The 13,044-nt window shown below is 34.6% G+C and overlaps 1 protein-coding gene across 2 annotated transcripts in view; it reads left to right on the top strand.

Moving 5' to 3' along the window:
* The window catches only part of ITGBL1 (integrin subunit beta like 1), a 284,324-nt gene that overhangs the window by 111,804 nt on the left and 159,476 nt on the right, over nucleotides 1–13,044 (top strand). The window contains exons 3-4 of one of the 2 annotated variants that reach the window (XM_090258003.1): nucleotides 1,964–2,110; nucleotides 11,219–11,341. In XM_090258003.1, coding sequence (XP_090114129.1) covers nucleotides 1,964–2,110; nucleotides 11,219–11,341 — 270 coding nt within the window. The remainder of the gene's footprint in view (nucleotides 1–1,963; nucleotides 2,111–11,218; nucleotides 11,342–13,044) is intronic. The other variant, XM_090258004.1, reaches the window with a different exon arrangement.

The raw sequence follows: 13,044 nt of genomic DNA on the forward strand, positions 1-13,044 counted from the left end.
TCCCTCCAGAAGAAACCAATTTACCAACACCTTGATTTCAGTTTTCTGGGCTCCAGAGCTGTGAGAGAGGAAATTTCTGTTGTTTTTAAGCCACCCAGTTTCTGGTACTTCTAAGGAAGCCCCAGAAAGCTAATACACAATGGTTAAATTATTTTGACAAAGAGAATGTTTTTCAAAGCCATGTTATTGACACTGTAATAGAGATTACCGCAAGAATACAACCACCTTATTCCTTGCAGTCTGCAAACCTCTTACTAACCATGCATAAAGAGTAAATATAGTCTGAATATAATTTTCTTTCTAATAAATTATGTATTTATCTCCAAATAAGGTGTCCTATTCATTATAAAACAAGCATTGAGTATTCTTCTATTCCAGATTTAGCAAATCATTACTACCATATTTCTTTATCTTATAAATCATTTCTATTATCTTTGTTGTTGATATGAAGCCTTTTTATGGGGAAGAATCATAAGAAATAGCTGATATTCAACTTATAAAAGTGATGATTTCATGTGGTTCAACCTAATACACTAATATTGCTAAAGAGTCCTTACAGTTATGAAGACACTTCATTTACCAAAGAGGCTTAGCTACTTCAAGAATTTGGCTTCATACTTTTATAAATAGACTGGATGGTTGGTAGGAGAGGTCACATATGTTTGTAAATTATACCAAGTTGGCTGAGATTAACATTATTATGTAGAACCAGACAAGGATGCACAATAATGACAGAGTAATATGTCTTAGATGAAGTAAATTGCAATTGGGGGGGCATGGAAAGATTTAATGTGAAATAGAATAATTAATTTGACAAATGCAATAGGAATAGAAATATTTACATGGACTGGGTCACACACAGAAGAGTTTTAAAGTCACTGCCAATCACAGAGGCAGGCTGTGCTGAACATGCCCAACACCTCTGAGCCATTCATTCTGACTGACCATCTGGATCTCATTGGTGGATTTTGACTGCCACATTGAATGAATATTGGCAACAAATCAAAGATTCCATTCCATTGTGTTCTATGAATTTCAAGCATTAAGACATATTATTATCTTGAGTAATATAAGAATACTCTCCCTGAAGTCCATTCATACTCTCCTCTTTCAAGGCCCATTTAAAGGTCAAGGAATTTCAAAAAGTCCCTCCCTTTTTATTTCTATAGATCAGAGACTATATTGCTCAACTTAACACAAGGTCTAACAAATAATCCTCTTCGTGTATCAGTCTCAACTTTGAATTTGTAAATTCTTTGAGGACAAGTATCAATGATTGTACATGTTTCACACTTCAGTCAGACTAATATGTAATTGATGAAAGCATTAGTAGGCTTAATCAGTCAGGAGTTAATAAAGTTAACAATCACAACAATAAAAACAGCGAAAAGTCAATTTGAGAGCATGAAATTTTAAGGAATTTGTGTGGTGGTCGATGAATATTGGACTTCTCCTTTTGATTCTTGAACCAAATATCCTTATTGAGAAACAAGATATATACTAACATTTCATGTCAATCTTATCCAAAGTGGTATTTATATATTTATAAAATTTTATTACAAAATAGACTCAAATAAATATGAGGCCAAAGTTCAGTTTAAGGGAGGTTCATGTAAAATTCTTTATTCAGAGTTTGTAGTTTTATGTGTTATGAAATGTACTTACATAAAAATAATTTTTACTGGGCTTTTGCCTCTGCAATGTGGAAGCAGTAGGTAGATTTTTTTTCTATGCTAAATTTTCTGATGTGGTTTATTACAATTCTGATATATTTTCTATTCTAATGTCTCTATAAATTAATGTTTTAGCATGATTTATCAAAATTGATTATTTAAATAAAATGTACATACTCCTTTATACTATATACAATAGTATTAGCCTTCAGTCACTATAATATATATGCGTTTAAATTTATTGTAGCTCATTCTTGAACCAACATTATTATTAAGACTTTTAATTACAGGCCATGGTAAGTGTGACTGTGGAAAGTGCAAATGTGACAAAGGATGGTCTGGGGAAGCTTGCCAGTACCCAGCTAATTGTGACCTGACAAAGAAAAAAAGTAATCAGATGTGTAAAAATTCTCAAGATATTGTCTGCTCTAATGCAGGTAAGAACTTCATCCTACAAAAGTTCTTAAATGACATAATCAAATTTTGGTTTTTAATGGAAATATGTAGGCATTGAGAAATGTTGAACCTCTGAATGAGACTGCTTTTGTGTATATTTTCAAGTGAAATTCAGATTTTAAAAATGTCATCTTGCTGAGACTGGCAAGTTTGATATTCTCCAGCTGTTCCAAATGCTTCCTTCAAGTATGATACTCATGGGAAACAACACCCCAATAACATTTGATGTAAATTGTAAGCACTGATTTTTAATGCTGAATTAAATCTTTGAAAAAGGATTTATATAAACTGACTTAATTACTTTCTCTTAAAGATTAAGGGTACTTTAAATTTATACCTTAGTATCAAATAGAACCAAACCTTTTAATTAAATAGAAGTTTCAGATGCATAACGTGAAACTCATTAAAGAATATAGGAATATAGTGACAGCAAGATTTTTTGTTTGACCAAAATATTTTATTTATTTATTTTATTTTATTTTTTATTTCTTTTTATTTTATTTTCTTTTAAGTTTCACATCTAAAAATTTAATCACATCCATAAGCCTAATAAACTTTACCGAAAACAATGTGAAAAGAAACAAATGAGGATCAGGAATGCCCACAATATATGTGAGCTAAGAAGGAAGATAATTTGGGGAGACATGCATGTTCACCAATTACCATCAATGACCACCATGCCATTGTGGGATTTCATCAGATTTGCCTCTCCCCATCTTACTCTCACATCTCTCCCCAACCCACTGTTTCAACCTTCTCTTCTCTCTTGGGTAGAAATAGAAGGTTCAAATTATTTTTCTTCTAACAGGCAGCATTCCCCTACTCTGAAGTCTTGGAATCATCTGACACCTAGATGACCAAAATATTTTTATACCTCACAGAAATCATTTAAAAATATTTTTTAGAAATTTATAGAGAAGCTGTTAAACTCAATTACCAAACCCTATTTAAAAATAATTTTATTGTTTTTCAATTACAGTTGTCTCATTTTTTCCCACATTGCTCTTCCCTGCCTGCCCTCCCAACCCTGCTCCCAAAGTCAATCCCCACTTTGTTGTCTCTGTCCTTTATACTTGTTTCTTGACAAGACCATTCTCCTTCTTTCCCTATTATTCCCCTCACCCCTCCCCTCAGGTCCCTGTCAGTCTGTTCCTTATTTCTCTATCTCTGGTTCTGTTCAACTCATTTGTTTGTTTTGTTCATTAGTTTCCACTTATAGATGAGATCATATGGTATTTGTTTTTCACCACCTGGCTTATTTCACTTAGCATAACACTCTCCAGTTCCATCCATGCTGTAGCTCAATATGGGAATTCCTTCTTTCTTACTGCTGAGTAGTTTTTTGAGCAGTAGTTTTTCTGATACACTCCTTTACTGATGTGCACTTAGGCTGTTTCCAGCACTTGGCTGTTGTAAATAATACTGCTGTGAACATTGGGATGTATAGGTTCTTTTGAATTGGTGTTTCAGAATGCTTAGGGTATAATCCCATCAGTGAGATCGCTGAGTCAGAAGGCAGTTCCATTTTTAATTTTTTGAGGAAATTCCATACTGTTTTCCACAGTGACTACACCAGTCTGCATTTCCACCAACAGTGCATTAGGGCTCCCTTTTCTCTACATCCTCACCAGCACTTGTTTGCTGATTTGTTAATGATGGCCATTCTGACAGGTGTGTGATGATATCTCACTACGGTTTTAGTTTGCATCTCTCTGATGGCTAGTGATATTGTGCATCCTTTCAAAACTCCATTAAAAAAAAACTGCAGTTTTGATTTCAATGGTTTTCAGCTAGTATTGCTATAATTAAATACTCTTTTAACATTTGGGCACATGGAGCCTCAGTGTCAGCTTTTCTCATCCTGGTTGAACTTGAGAGTGCTCATTTCCTAAACCAGGAGCAGTGATTCAGTTGTCTTAGGGTATCTTCTGGGCTATACAGGGTTTTAAAAGCTCTTTGTGTAATTCCTACTTAGATCAATGGATGTGAGCCATTGCTCTTCCTGCTATAGGCAAATATTTGACTACCTGAATGAATAGCTTCCCTTCTGAAGCTTATTTTGTTGGTTGAGTCCTTCACTCAGAGCTAAGATCTTGCCACAATCTTTGTGACAAATTGATCTGTGCATACTAAGCGCAGTGAAGTTGTTTTGCTAGTGGGAATCAAGGCCATACCCAGTGCAGGGTGTGAGCTGACCAACCAGAGACCTTGACAAATGGTCTCAGCAGTCAGGTCACTTTCTGTGTTTACTGATATTCATGTTTCTTTCAGCATTTCAGTTTTTTATTTCCTCTCAGTAGGATTCTTTATTTCCAGTTTATAACACGCACCCCTCTAAAAGTGCTTGCAGCCACACACTTCTTCCCCCAACACCCTCTTTTGTTTTGAAGACTTCCTGCTTTTCAAACTTCTTTAAGTAATAAAATTTTAATTTTGTTTCTTTGTTCTTTAGTTTTGGATTTGTTTTCTTTTCTTTTTATTATAAAGGCTGTGCTTTTAATTACTATTATTTTTAAAATTTATTTATTTTTAGACAGAGGGGAAGTGAGGGAGAAAGAGAGGGAGAGAATCAACAACGTGTGAGAGAAACATTGACAGGTTGCCTCTTGCACAACCCCAATTGGGAACCTGATCCACAACCCAGGCACATGCCCTGAAGGGGGAAATCTAACCAGAGACTTTTCGCTCTGTGGGATGAAACCAAACCCATTAAGCCACACCAGTCAGGGCTATTTTTTGGATTTGTTTATTTATTTAGTTAGTTTCCAAATTACATTCAGGATAGTTTTTAAAAATAATACATTAATACCAAATATGGGTTAGTTTAGGAGTCCAAAGATGTTTCAACATAAGAAATCTAAACATGTGATCAAATACATTATGATATCTATAAGGAGAAAATTTATAGAATCCTTTAGATAGATAAAAATATTTAATAATGTACAAAACATAGGTCTCAGATATTTGTACCCCTATGTTTTTAATATTGATATAATACTTTTAGGTAATCTGCGATTCATATTTCAGTTATTTTAATTGACCCAAAAGTGTAATTTATAACTCTCACCCCAGGCCCCCACCTTATATAGGATTCAGTCTAGGGTCAATGTCATGTTTAGTTTTCATCTCTCTTTACCATCCTTTAATCTGGACCATTTCCACAAATGATGGCATTGATGATTTTGAAGAAAATTATCCCCAACTTCTTTTGAAATAGAATTTAATTCATTTTCGGTTTGTGTGATGAATCCTCATGATTTGATTCAAGTTATACTTTCTTAGCTGAAATACTAGATAGATGGTTATGTGTTCTCAGAATGTGTCATCTAGAATTATATGATAAACATCTGCTGTCACTGGTGAGGCTAATTTTGATCACCTGGTTGAGATGTTGTCTGATATCTGAGCTCTGTGATTACTGATCATATATATGTCAGAAATTAGCAGTCTTTGGGGTAACACTTTGAAATCATAAGATATTCCAATTCATAAAATATCCCAATTTACCATTCCTGGGTGATTCTCACCTGATGTGGTGATTACAATGATAAATGAAAAGATAATTTCCAAATTCTAATATTCCCTCCATATTTACCAGTTGGTACTCAACATTCTAATGCAAATGAGAGTCTCCTATAATCTACCAATTATTCATTTGCTTAATTATTTATTATCAAACTAAGATCACAATTCCTATAATTTCAATGGTTTAATATTCATTACTGTATGTAATTATTCTGGTGCTCAGATTATCCCAGATTAGACTGTCAGAGCCTCCTCAAACTAGCTTCTCTGTCCTAGTGACATGGCTCCATTGTTGTTTTGTTTTGTTTTAGCAGTTCTTTATTTTCAGGCATAATAAAATGTTTCACAATCACATAGCTTCTGCCGCTCAGCAGCTTTAGAGTCAACTATTTTTCTAAAGAGCCTAATTTCTTTTAGTGAAGAAGGTATTAGAATAAAAATTGTGAAAATTAGAATGCTTATATCTACCCCTCTTTCATCTTTACCGCATCCCAATTATGCCCAAGAATGAGATTTGTAGTCAATTATTATGTTCACAAGTTACTTGAATTTCTTTCTTCTCCACCCTTTAGTGTAGTTATGTTACTTGTTTGAAATATGATTGAGTTTATTTCATATCACTTTCAGTATTAAGTTTTTTTTCTCCTTTCTATCTCCATTGATTTCATTTTATTTTTTAATACATGGAACATTAATATGCTTCCAAAAGTCAAAACTTTGCAAAAAAGTTTCAGTGATTCATTACTCTCTTCTTTTAAGTTTTCATCTTGCTTCCCCACATATCTTATAGGTAAATAATTTTATTGTTTTCTACTTTATCTGTATATGTGCATACTTTTTGCAAAGATAAATAAATATGTGTTACTATTTTTTAGTTTTTCTGTTTTTCCCATGCAAAAAGTGGCATGCTATAGTGCTCTTTTGCACTCTGCCTTCGCTACTCAATATTATACCCTGGAATTCACTCCATATTAGTACAAAGAAACCTTCCTCATTCTTTTTTCAAATTCATAAAACTCAATTCTATGCAGGTGACATCACTTAATCACTTTTATATGTTTGGGCATTTAGACAGTTTCTACTATTTTGCAATTATAAGTATTAATGCACAAATAAACTGGTATTTTCATATTTTTGGAGGTATATCTTCAGGGTAAATTTCTAGAGGTAAGATTTCTGGGCCATAAGGTAAATTCATGCTCAGTATTACATTTAATCTGTTTTTCTCTCTTACTTTCAGTATTCTAAGCCTATCAAGTTTACTTTGACAATCTCTTTCTCACCTCTTTCTTTTAATGTTTTTTTCTAACAGCCCCCAAACTGCTTTAGTCTATGAGTTTTCTCTACTAATCTTTCCACTTCGAATCAAGTGAAGTTTGGTGGAAGTAGTTTGGAGAGGAAGGGTAAGATGAAGTAAATGAAGTAGAGCATATGACTGAAAGGCAGACTGACATGGAGCTGGGGACTAACAGAGCTCCAGAGTCCCCTAACTCTGTAGGGACCCAAAAAGTCAAGCACATTCTGCAAGATGAAGTGGAGTTGGATGCCATTGCACAAGAGTATAGGCTGATGTTCAAGACTGGGAAGTCATCCTAGAGAGAGAAAGCTATTAGCCAGAATTATAAACCAAAGCTAAATTAATGTAGCACAAAGCAGTAGACTAATCCTAGAACCTGAGTAAACTGGCAACCAAGAAAGAGAAGCAGTATGACATAGAATGAACACAAGAGCCTGGCACTTTTGTCTCGGCTTTCATATGCCATTTCTTGGAGACTTGATTTTGAATTGGTGGGTGAAATAGGAAGTCTCTGAACTGTTGTGAATTTCCTGCATCAGCCAGGAATTGTTCTAATGTGGAGATGGGAGTGAGCCTGTCTGTGGGAAATGTCAGTGAAAACTTGTAGAATTCAGAGGCAGAGATTGTTCCTTCCCATTTTTCCTGAAAATAACTACTACACACAGTCCTAACTGTGTTATACCTTGCTCCCAAACCATGAAGGCTTCAGTCACTTGCAATTTGCTATTATCAATATTTTTGATCCTCTACTATCTGCCTTCAACCTACCTTTTTCTCCAAACTCGGGCCAGGTGATTCACTGTTCTTTAATTCTCCATCCTTATATCTTAGCTTCTTCAAGCTGTTTCTTCAACATTGCAAGTCTTTTCTTCACCTCCACTTGTTGAAATTCTATCTATCAAGTGCCAACTCTAGAACTTACTCATTTATCGTGCATCTCTTTCTTCACAGAACCAAGCCAATTTTAGGTTTATACTTTCTATAGAACTATTCGTCACAAATCTATTACAAATGCATTTGCTTCATCTGATATATATATATACACACACACACAAGGACCAAAAAAAGCAGGTTTACAGTTGTGAGTACGTCAAACAAAGAGTTTATTCTTGTTCTATTATTTATTGATTATTATATTATTTATTTGTATCACAGCTGTAAGCCTACCTTTGCCCACCCCCTGTGTAAGTTACTGATCATCTAGTTATTTCTTCCTGGTCTAGGATTTGTTTAGTTTTAATTTTATTAATCTTATCATCTTCTATAGCACCTACTAGTTTGCCAATATTATAATAAGAGACTAGAAGGTTTAATGAATGTATATGTGGATGATTAAAGACAGCGTGAATGAATGTGAAAGTGTAAAAGAAGTGTTACAGGACAACCTTGGTTCTTCTTGCTGATGCAGTAAAACATTACAGATCAGCAAGTCTATTATTATGCAAGCAAGGTTTATTAGTGATACATTTTCATGGAAGAGAACCGAACCTTGCAGAGGTAGGGGTTAAAAGATATAGGATCAGAGCAGGGCACAAAGTAAAGGTGGCAAGAGTAGGCGTGGCAAGTGACATCTCCAGACCCCATACTACGCAACCTTTACCCTGCCTGCAGCTGCCTGTGAGATGACAGGATGTATCAGGCTGAAACCGTGTCCTATTTTGATCAGCCTGTCGCACCGGCTACTGACAGAAGGCCAGACCGCTGACAAAGCTCACAAAGAAATCCTCCTCTGTGATCTCTCCCTATAAAAGAAACCCCCTCCTCCCCTAGAAAGGCAGAGTCCTGACCACCCATGGCAGGTCTCCCCACCTTGCTGATTTTTCCAATAAAACTCTGCTTTCCAGCTCGGTGCATCTTAATGGTCATCTGAGTGACTCTGTTCTTACAGCAAGAGCAAAGGTGGTAAACACATAGGTGGCAAAAGCATCAGGTCCTTTGTCTTGAGGACATATAGTTGGCGGTATTGTGGGTAAAGGTGCTGCCAGCTTCTCCCCGGAGGATATGACTACCAAAATGTAGGTGTGTGTGTGGGTCTGTTAGCCCAAATTCTTATCTTACTCCAGACTATGTTCGGTCATCTTGTTGTAAAACAGATCCATGACAGGAGGCAGTTAATTAAAGTTGAGGCAATTATCCAAGGTTATTTATGGGCTCTTTCTGTAAGCACTAGGGACTCCCTAGTAAAGAAGTTAGTGACCAGAGGTAGGCAATTAACCAAAGCTTTTTTTATGGGCTTTTTCTTTGGGCTCTGTGGACCCCTTACTCTTCCCCCTTCTAGCCTTGGGAGTAATATAGAGTTTCAAAGGCTTTCTTTCCCAGATAGTGGAAATGATACATAAAATTTCAAGGACTCTACTCCTCTTGTGTTAGCATGGTGTTTCTTATGATATTGGAACACCTACCAATATTATCGGGCCAGGCAATATTATTGGACCAGGCTCAGGACTGCTGGGTTAGTAGGAGAGACATGTCTGCCTCCTCATCCTTGCCTTGGTTTACTATCTATCCTACCTAACAGAAGGGTAATAATTAAGGAAAAATTGAGATGAGGCAATACTATAAATTATAGCATTAGATTTGAAATGAACTTTTATTAATTAAAATAGTTTTCAGGAAAAAAAAGAAAATAATGTTTAAGAAAAGTAAAACCCACATGTGCATTCTCAGGGGAAAAAATAGCAAGCTCAATTTTTGCAATATCACCCATTTATATGTGACTGTGTGAGAAAAAGGTCTTACAGATAACAGCAAATTGAAAGTGATTGGGGTAACAGGATCATGCAGAAGGCATGAAAACAGGACATTGTGGGGTCTATAAATGTAAAGTGTCTAGAGAAATATTTAGGAATATGACTAATATACTAGGTATCTTAATAGGAGAAGAGGAAGAATCCAAAGTTTTTGGAAAGCCTACTATGTACTAGACACAGCAATGTTTTTAGAAATATGACTGGGTGCTATATTTATCACTTGGTTCTCACAGCAGCTCTGTGAGGTAGATATTCTTTGTAGATAAGGAATTATAGCATTAGAAATGAAAATAATGGCCTCAAAAAGGTAGATCTAGTGGGGATTAAAGCCTGAATTAGGTTACAAGTCTACCCTAGTCCTAAATCCATGCTCTTTCCAGTAGGTCACATATAGAATCTCTGATATCTAGTAGCTCAGTCAGACATAGTATTATCTTTGGTTCCTCCCTATTCTTCACTAAGTCACCAAGTTCTGTCTCTTCATCTGAAAAAAAGGTGTTTTTGTTTCTTTTTATACTCACTGCCATCACCCTGGTCAGCCTCTATCTTCTTTCCTACAAAAAGATGTAGTAACTCTTTCTTCATATTCACTTTTTTCTTATTTCAGTTTATTCCTCATGTGACAACTAGAATAACCTGATAAAAATTCATAAGTGATCAAATGACTCCATTTCTGAAAACATTTCTATGGCTTCGCATTATTCTTGGATTTCAGTTGGAAATTTTCAACATGATCTGTAAGACTTCCATAAACTGAACCTTTAGTTGTTTTTTTTTTTTATGCTACTTTTCACATCATTGTCTCTACTTCAACTGTTCATTTTTTCCCTCTTATTTCCTCTTTCATCACAGAACTTTTGCTGTTGGCTCTTGTTGAAATTTGGTCTCTTCACCATCTCGCATGTCTCTTACTTTCTTTTTCTCTTTTTTTGCTTGGTTTTCAGTTCTTAGGGATCCTAACTTTGACCTCCCTGTCTCATTTAAATCCCCTTGCTATGTGCTTTTGTAACACTGCATTTCTCCATTTATTTTATCACATCGATTTCTGCACATATAAAATTCTGAAAGGACTATTTACCTGAATTGATTTTATGTTATATTTCCAGAGCCTACAATGGTGTCTTGTGAGTGGTTAAATCTCAATTAATTTATGTTAAATGTTTTGATGATCAATTAAAAATTGAAAAATAAGTATTAAAAAGAAAGTTATTCAAATGAAGGTATTCATTTATGCATTTATTGGATGGACATGTATAAGGCAGCTTTGTACTTAAGAGGCCAGATTTACATCCATGAAACTATTAAAAGTCTATCATAATAGCTGTACTAGAAAATATAATTTGTATGCTACAATAATCTCAAGAAAGAATGTCCTGTTATCTGTCTCATCATACCAACAGAAGTACATAATTTAAATATTAAATTTATTTGGTTTTTCTCTGTAAAAGAGGTTAAACTTCATTAATTATAATTTATATGCATTCGACAAATAATTTTTCTTTGTTTTTATGGTTTAGGTACATGTCACTGTGGCAGGTGTAAGTGTGATAATTCAGATGGAAATGGACTTGTTTATGGTAAATTTTGTGAGTGTGATGACAGAGAATGCATAGATGATGAAACAGAAGAAATATGTGGAGGTATGTATATTTACTTTGCAGAAATTAATAAAGTACTTGATTTTTTTCACCCATTTCAGTGTACTTTCAGCACTCTATAAATTTCTGTTAAGTTTACTAATTTAGTCTGAGCCTATTTGTAAAACATTTTATGTAAGGAAATTTAGACTGAGGCATTCAGAGTACCTTGTGTATTTTTAATACAAAATCAGATTATTGCCAAAAGAGAGCCAGATCATATGGCAAGTAGCTCAATTTACATAGTTCTGAAGTGGTTTTTGTTGGACTTCATCTTTTCTGCTCACCTTAACTGCTTTTATTGTCTATTTTCTCCCAATCTTTCAATTGTCTGTTTTAATTTTTTTCTCTTTTCCCTTTTAAATCATATGCTATTAAATAGTCTCATGTCTTATTGGGGGCATGAGCCCAATAGGATTATTAACCTACATTTTATTCACACCCTCCCCCAACACACACAATTAGATAACATTTTTCATGATCTTTTCTATGTACCACCATTACTAAAATCATTTCTTTTTCTGTTGTGCAGGTGATTGCATGCTTGCTAGTGCCAAGCACTGCAATACATACTTCACATTCATTAGGTAACTTACCCAGGGTCTTTCTAGCAATTCTAGTGGAATTTATATTCCTGTCTATCTGATAGCAAAGACGGTGTGCTTGAGCCCTCGCCAAAGAGAACTGCATTAGTGCAGTTTTTGATCTGTAATAATTGAAAATGAAACACCAAGAGGACAAATACATCATGTTTGTGGGTGGATTTATCTAACTGTTCTAATTATTTTGGACTGATTCCTTTAGCAAAATTCTCTCAACAGTATCTAGCTTAGGTCGCTGGCTTGAACAAAAAGAAGACATTAGTTTGTTCTATCCTGGTGGGTTGTCCAGGAAGAAAACCAGAAAGAACAAACCAAGCAAACCTAAAATAAGAGTATCTGGATGACAACAGGAATTAAAGCTGTAATTTGTTTTTGTAAACAAAGGGACATTTTGTCATATGTCATTGACATTTTCTCTATGGTCCTCTGTTTCTTTCCTGGCCCCATTTGCCCCTGGTCCTTCCAAAGAAAATACTCTTCTGAAATCACCTATTCTGCATATAAGACAAGATTCAATGAAACCAATCTGTTGAGAGGTGATTCTACAGCCCCTCAGTGAAACAATTCAAAATGAGATTTTCTTGCTTCATTTTACACAAAGCAAAGAATGATGTTTATTGTTTGAAATGTGTATTGTCTTGAAGCTTATATTTATCTCAGTTATTCAGGTGTGCCTTGTTACAATATTTTCATTTGAGTTATGAGATTATCTGCTTAATTTTTTATATGTCCATAGTGTAGCTTTACATAATTTTTCTTTCCTTTTTCACTACCTCCTTAATGATATTTTTAGTAAAACCCTAAATGAATATTAAATTTTATAATATAAAAAGAATTTCGGTGTGAATAATGTAGATTTAGGATCAGTTGTTAATGTCAAGATAATCCTTGAATATGTAGCACCTTAGATAAATTTCCTGAGATTACAGAGGAAATAAATATCTGAAGTTTCATGAAATTACAGAGGAAATAAATTCGGGTTTAATAAGTTAAGCAAGTTTTTTAAAAAACTAACTCAGAGGAAAAGCTTTTAGTACACAGTTGTCTTGTTTTCTTTTCAATGTAGTCCTCAAGTTTCTGAGGCTTGTGATATAGCACTGTAAT

The sequence above is a fragment of the Furipterus horrens genome, unplaced genomic scaffold, assembly GCF_987537825.1.
Source record: "Furipterus horrens unplaced genomic scaffold, mFurHor1.1.pri manual_scaffold_12, whole genome shotgun sequence".
Lineage (NCBI taxonomy): Eukaryota > Metazoa > Chordata > Mammalia > Chiroptera > Furipteridae > Furipterus > Furipterus horrens.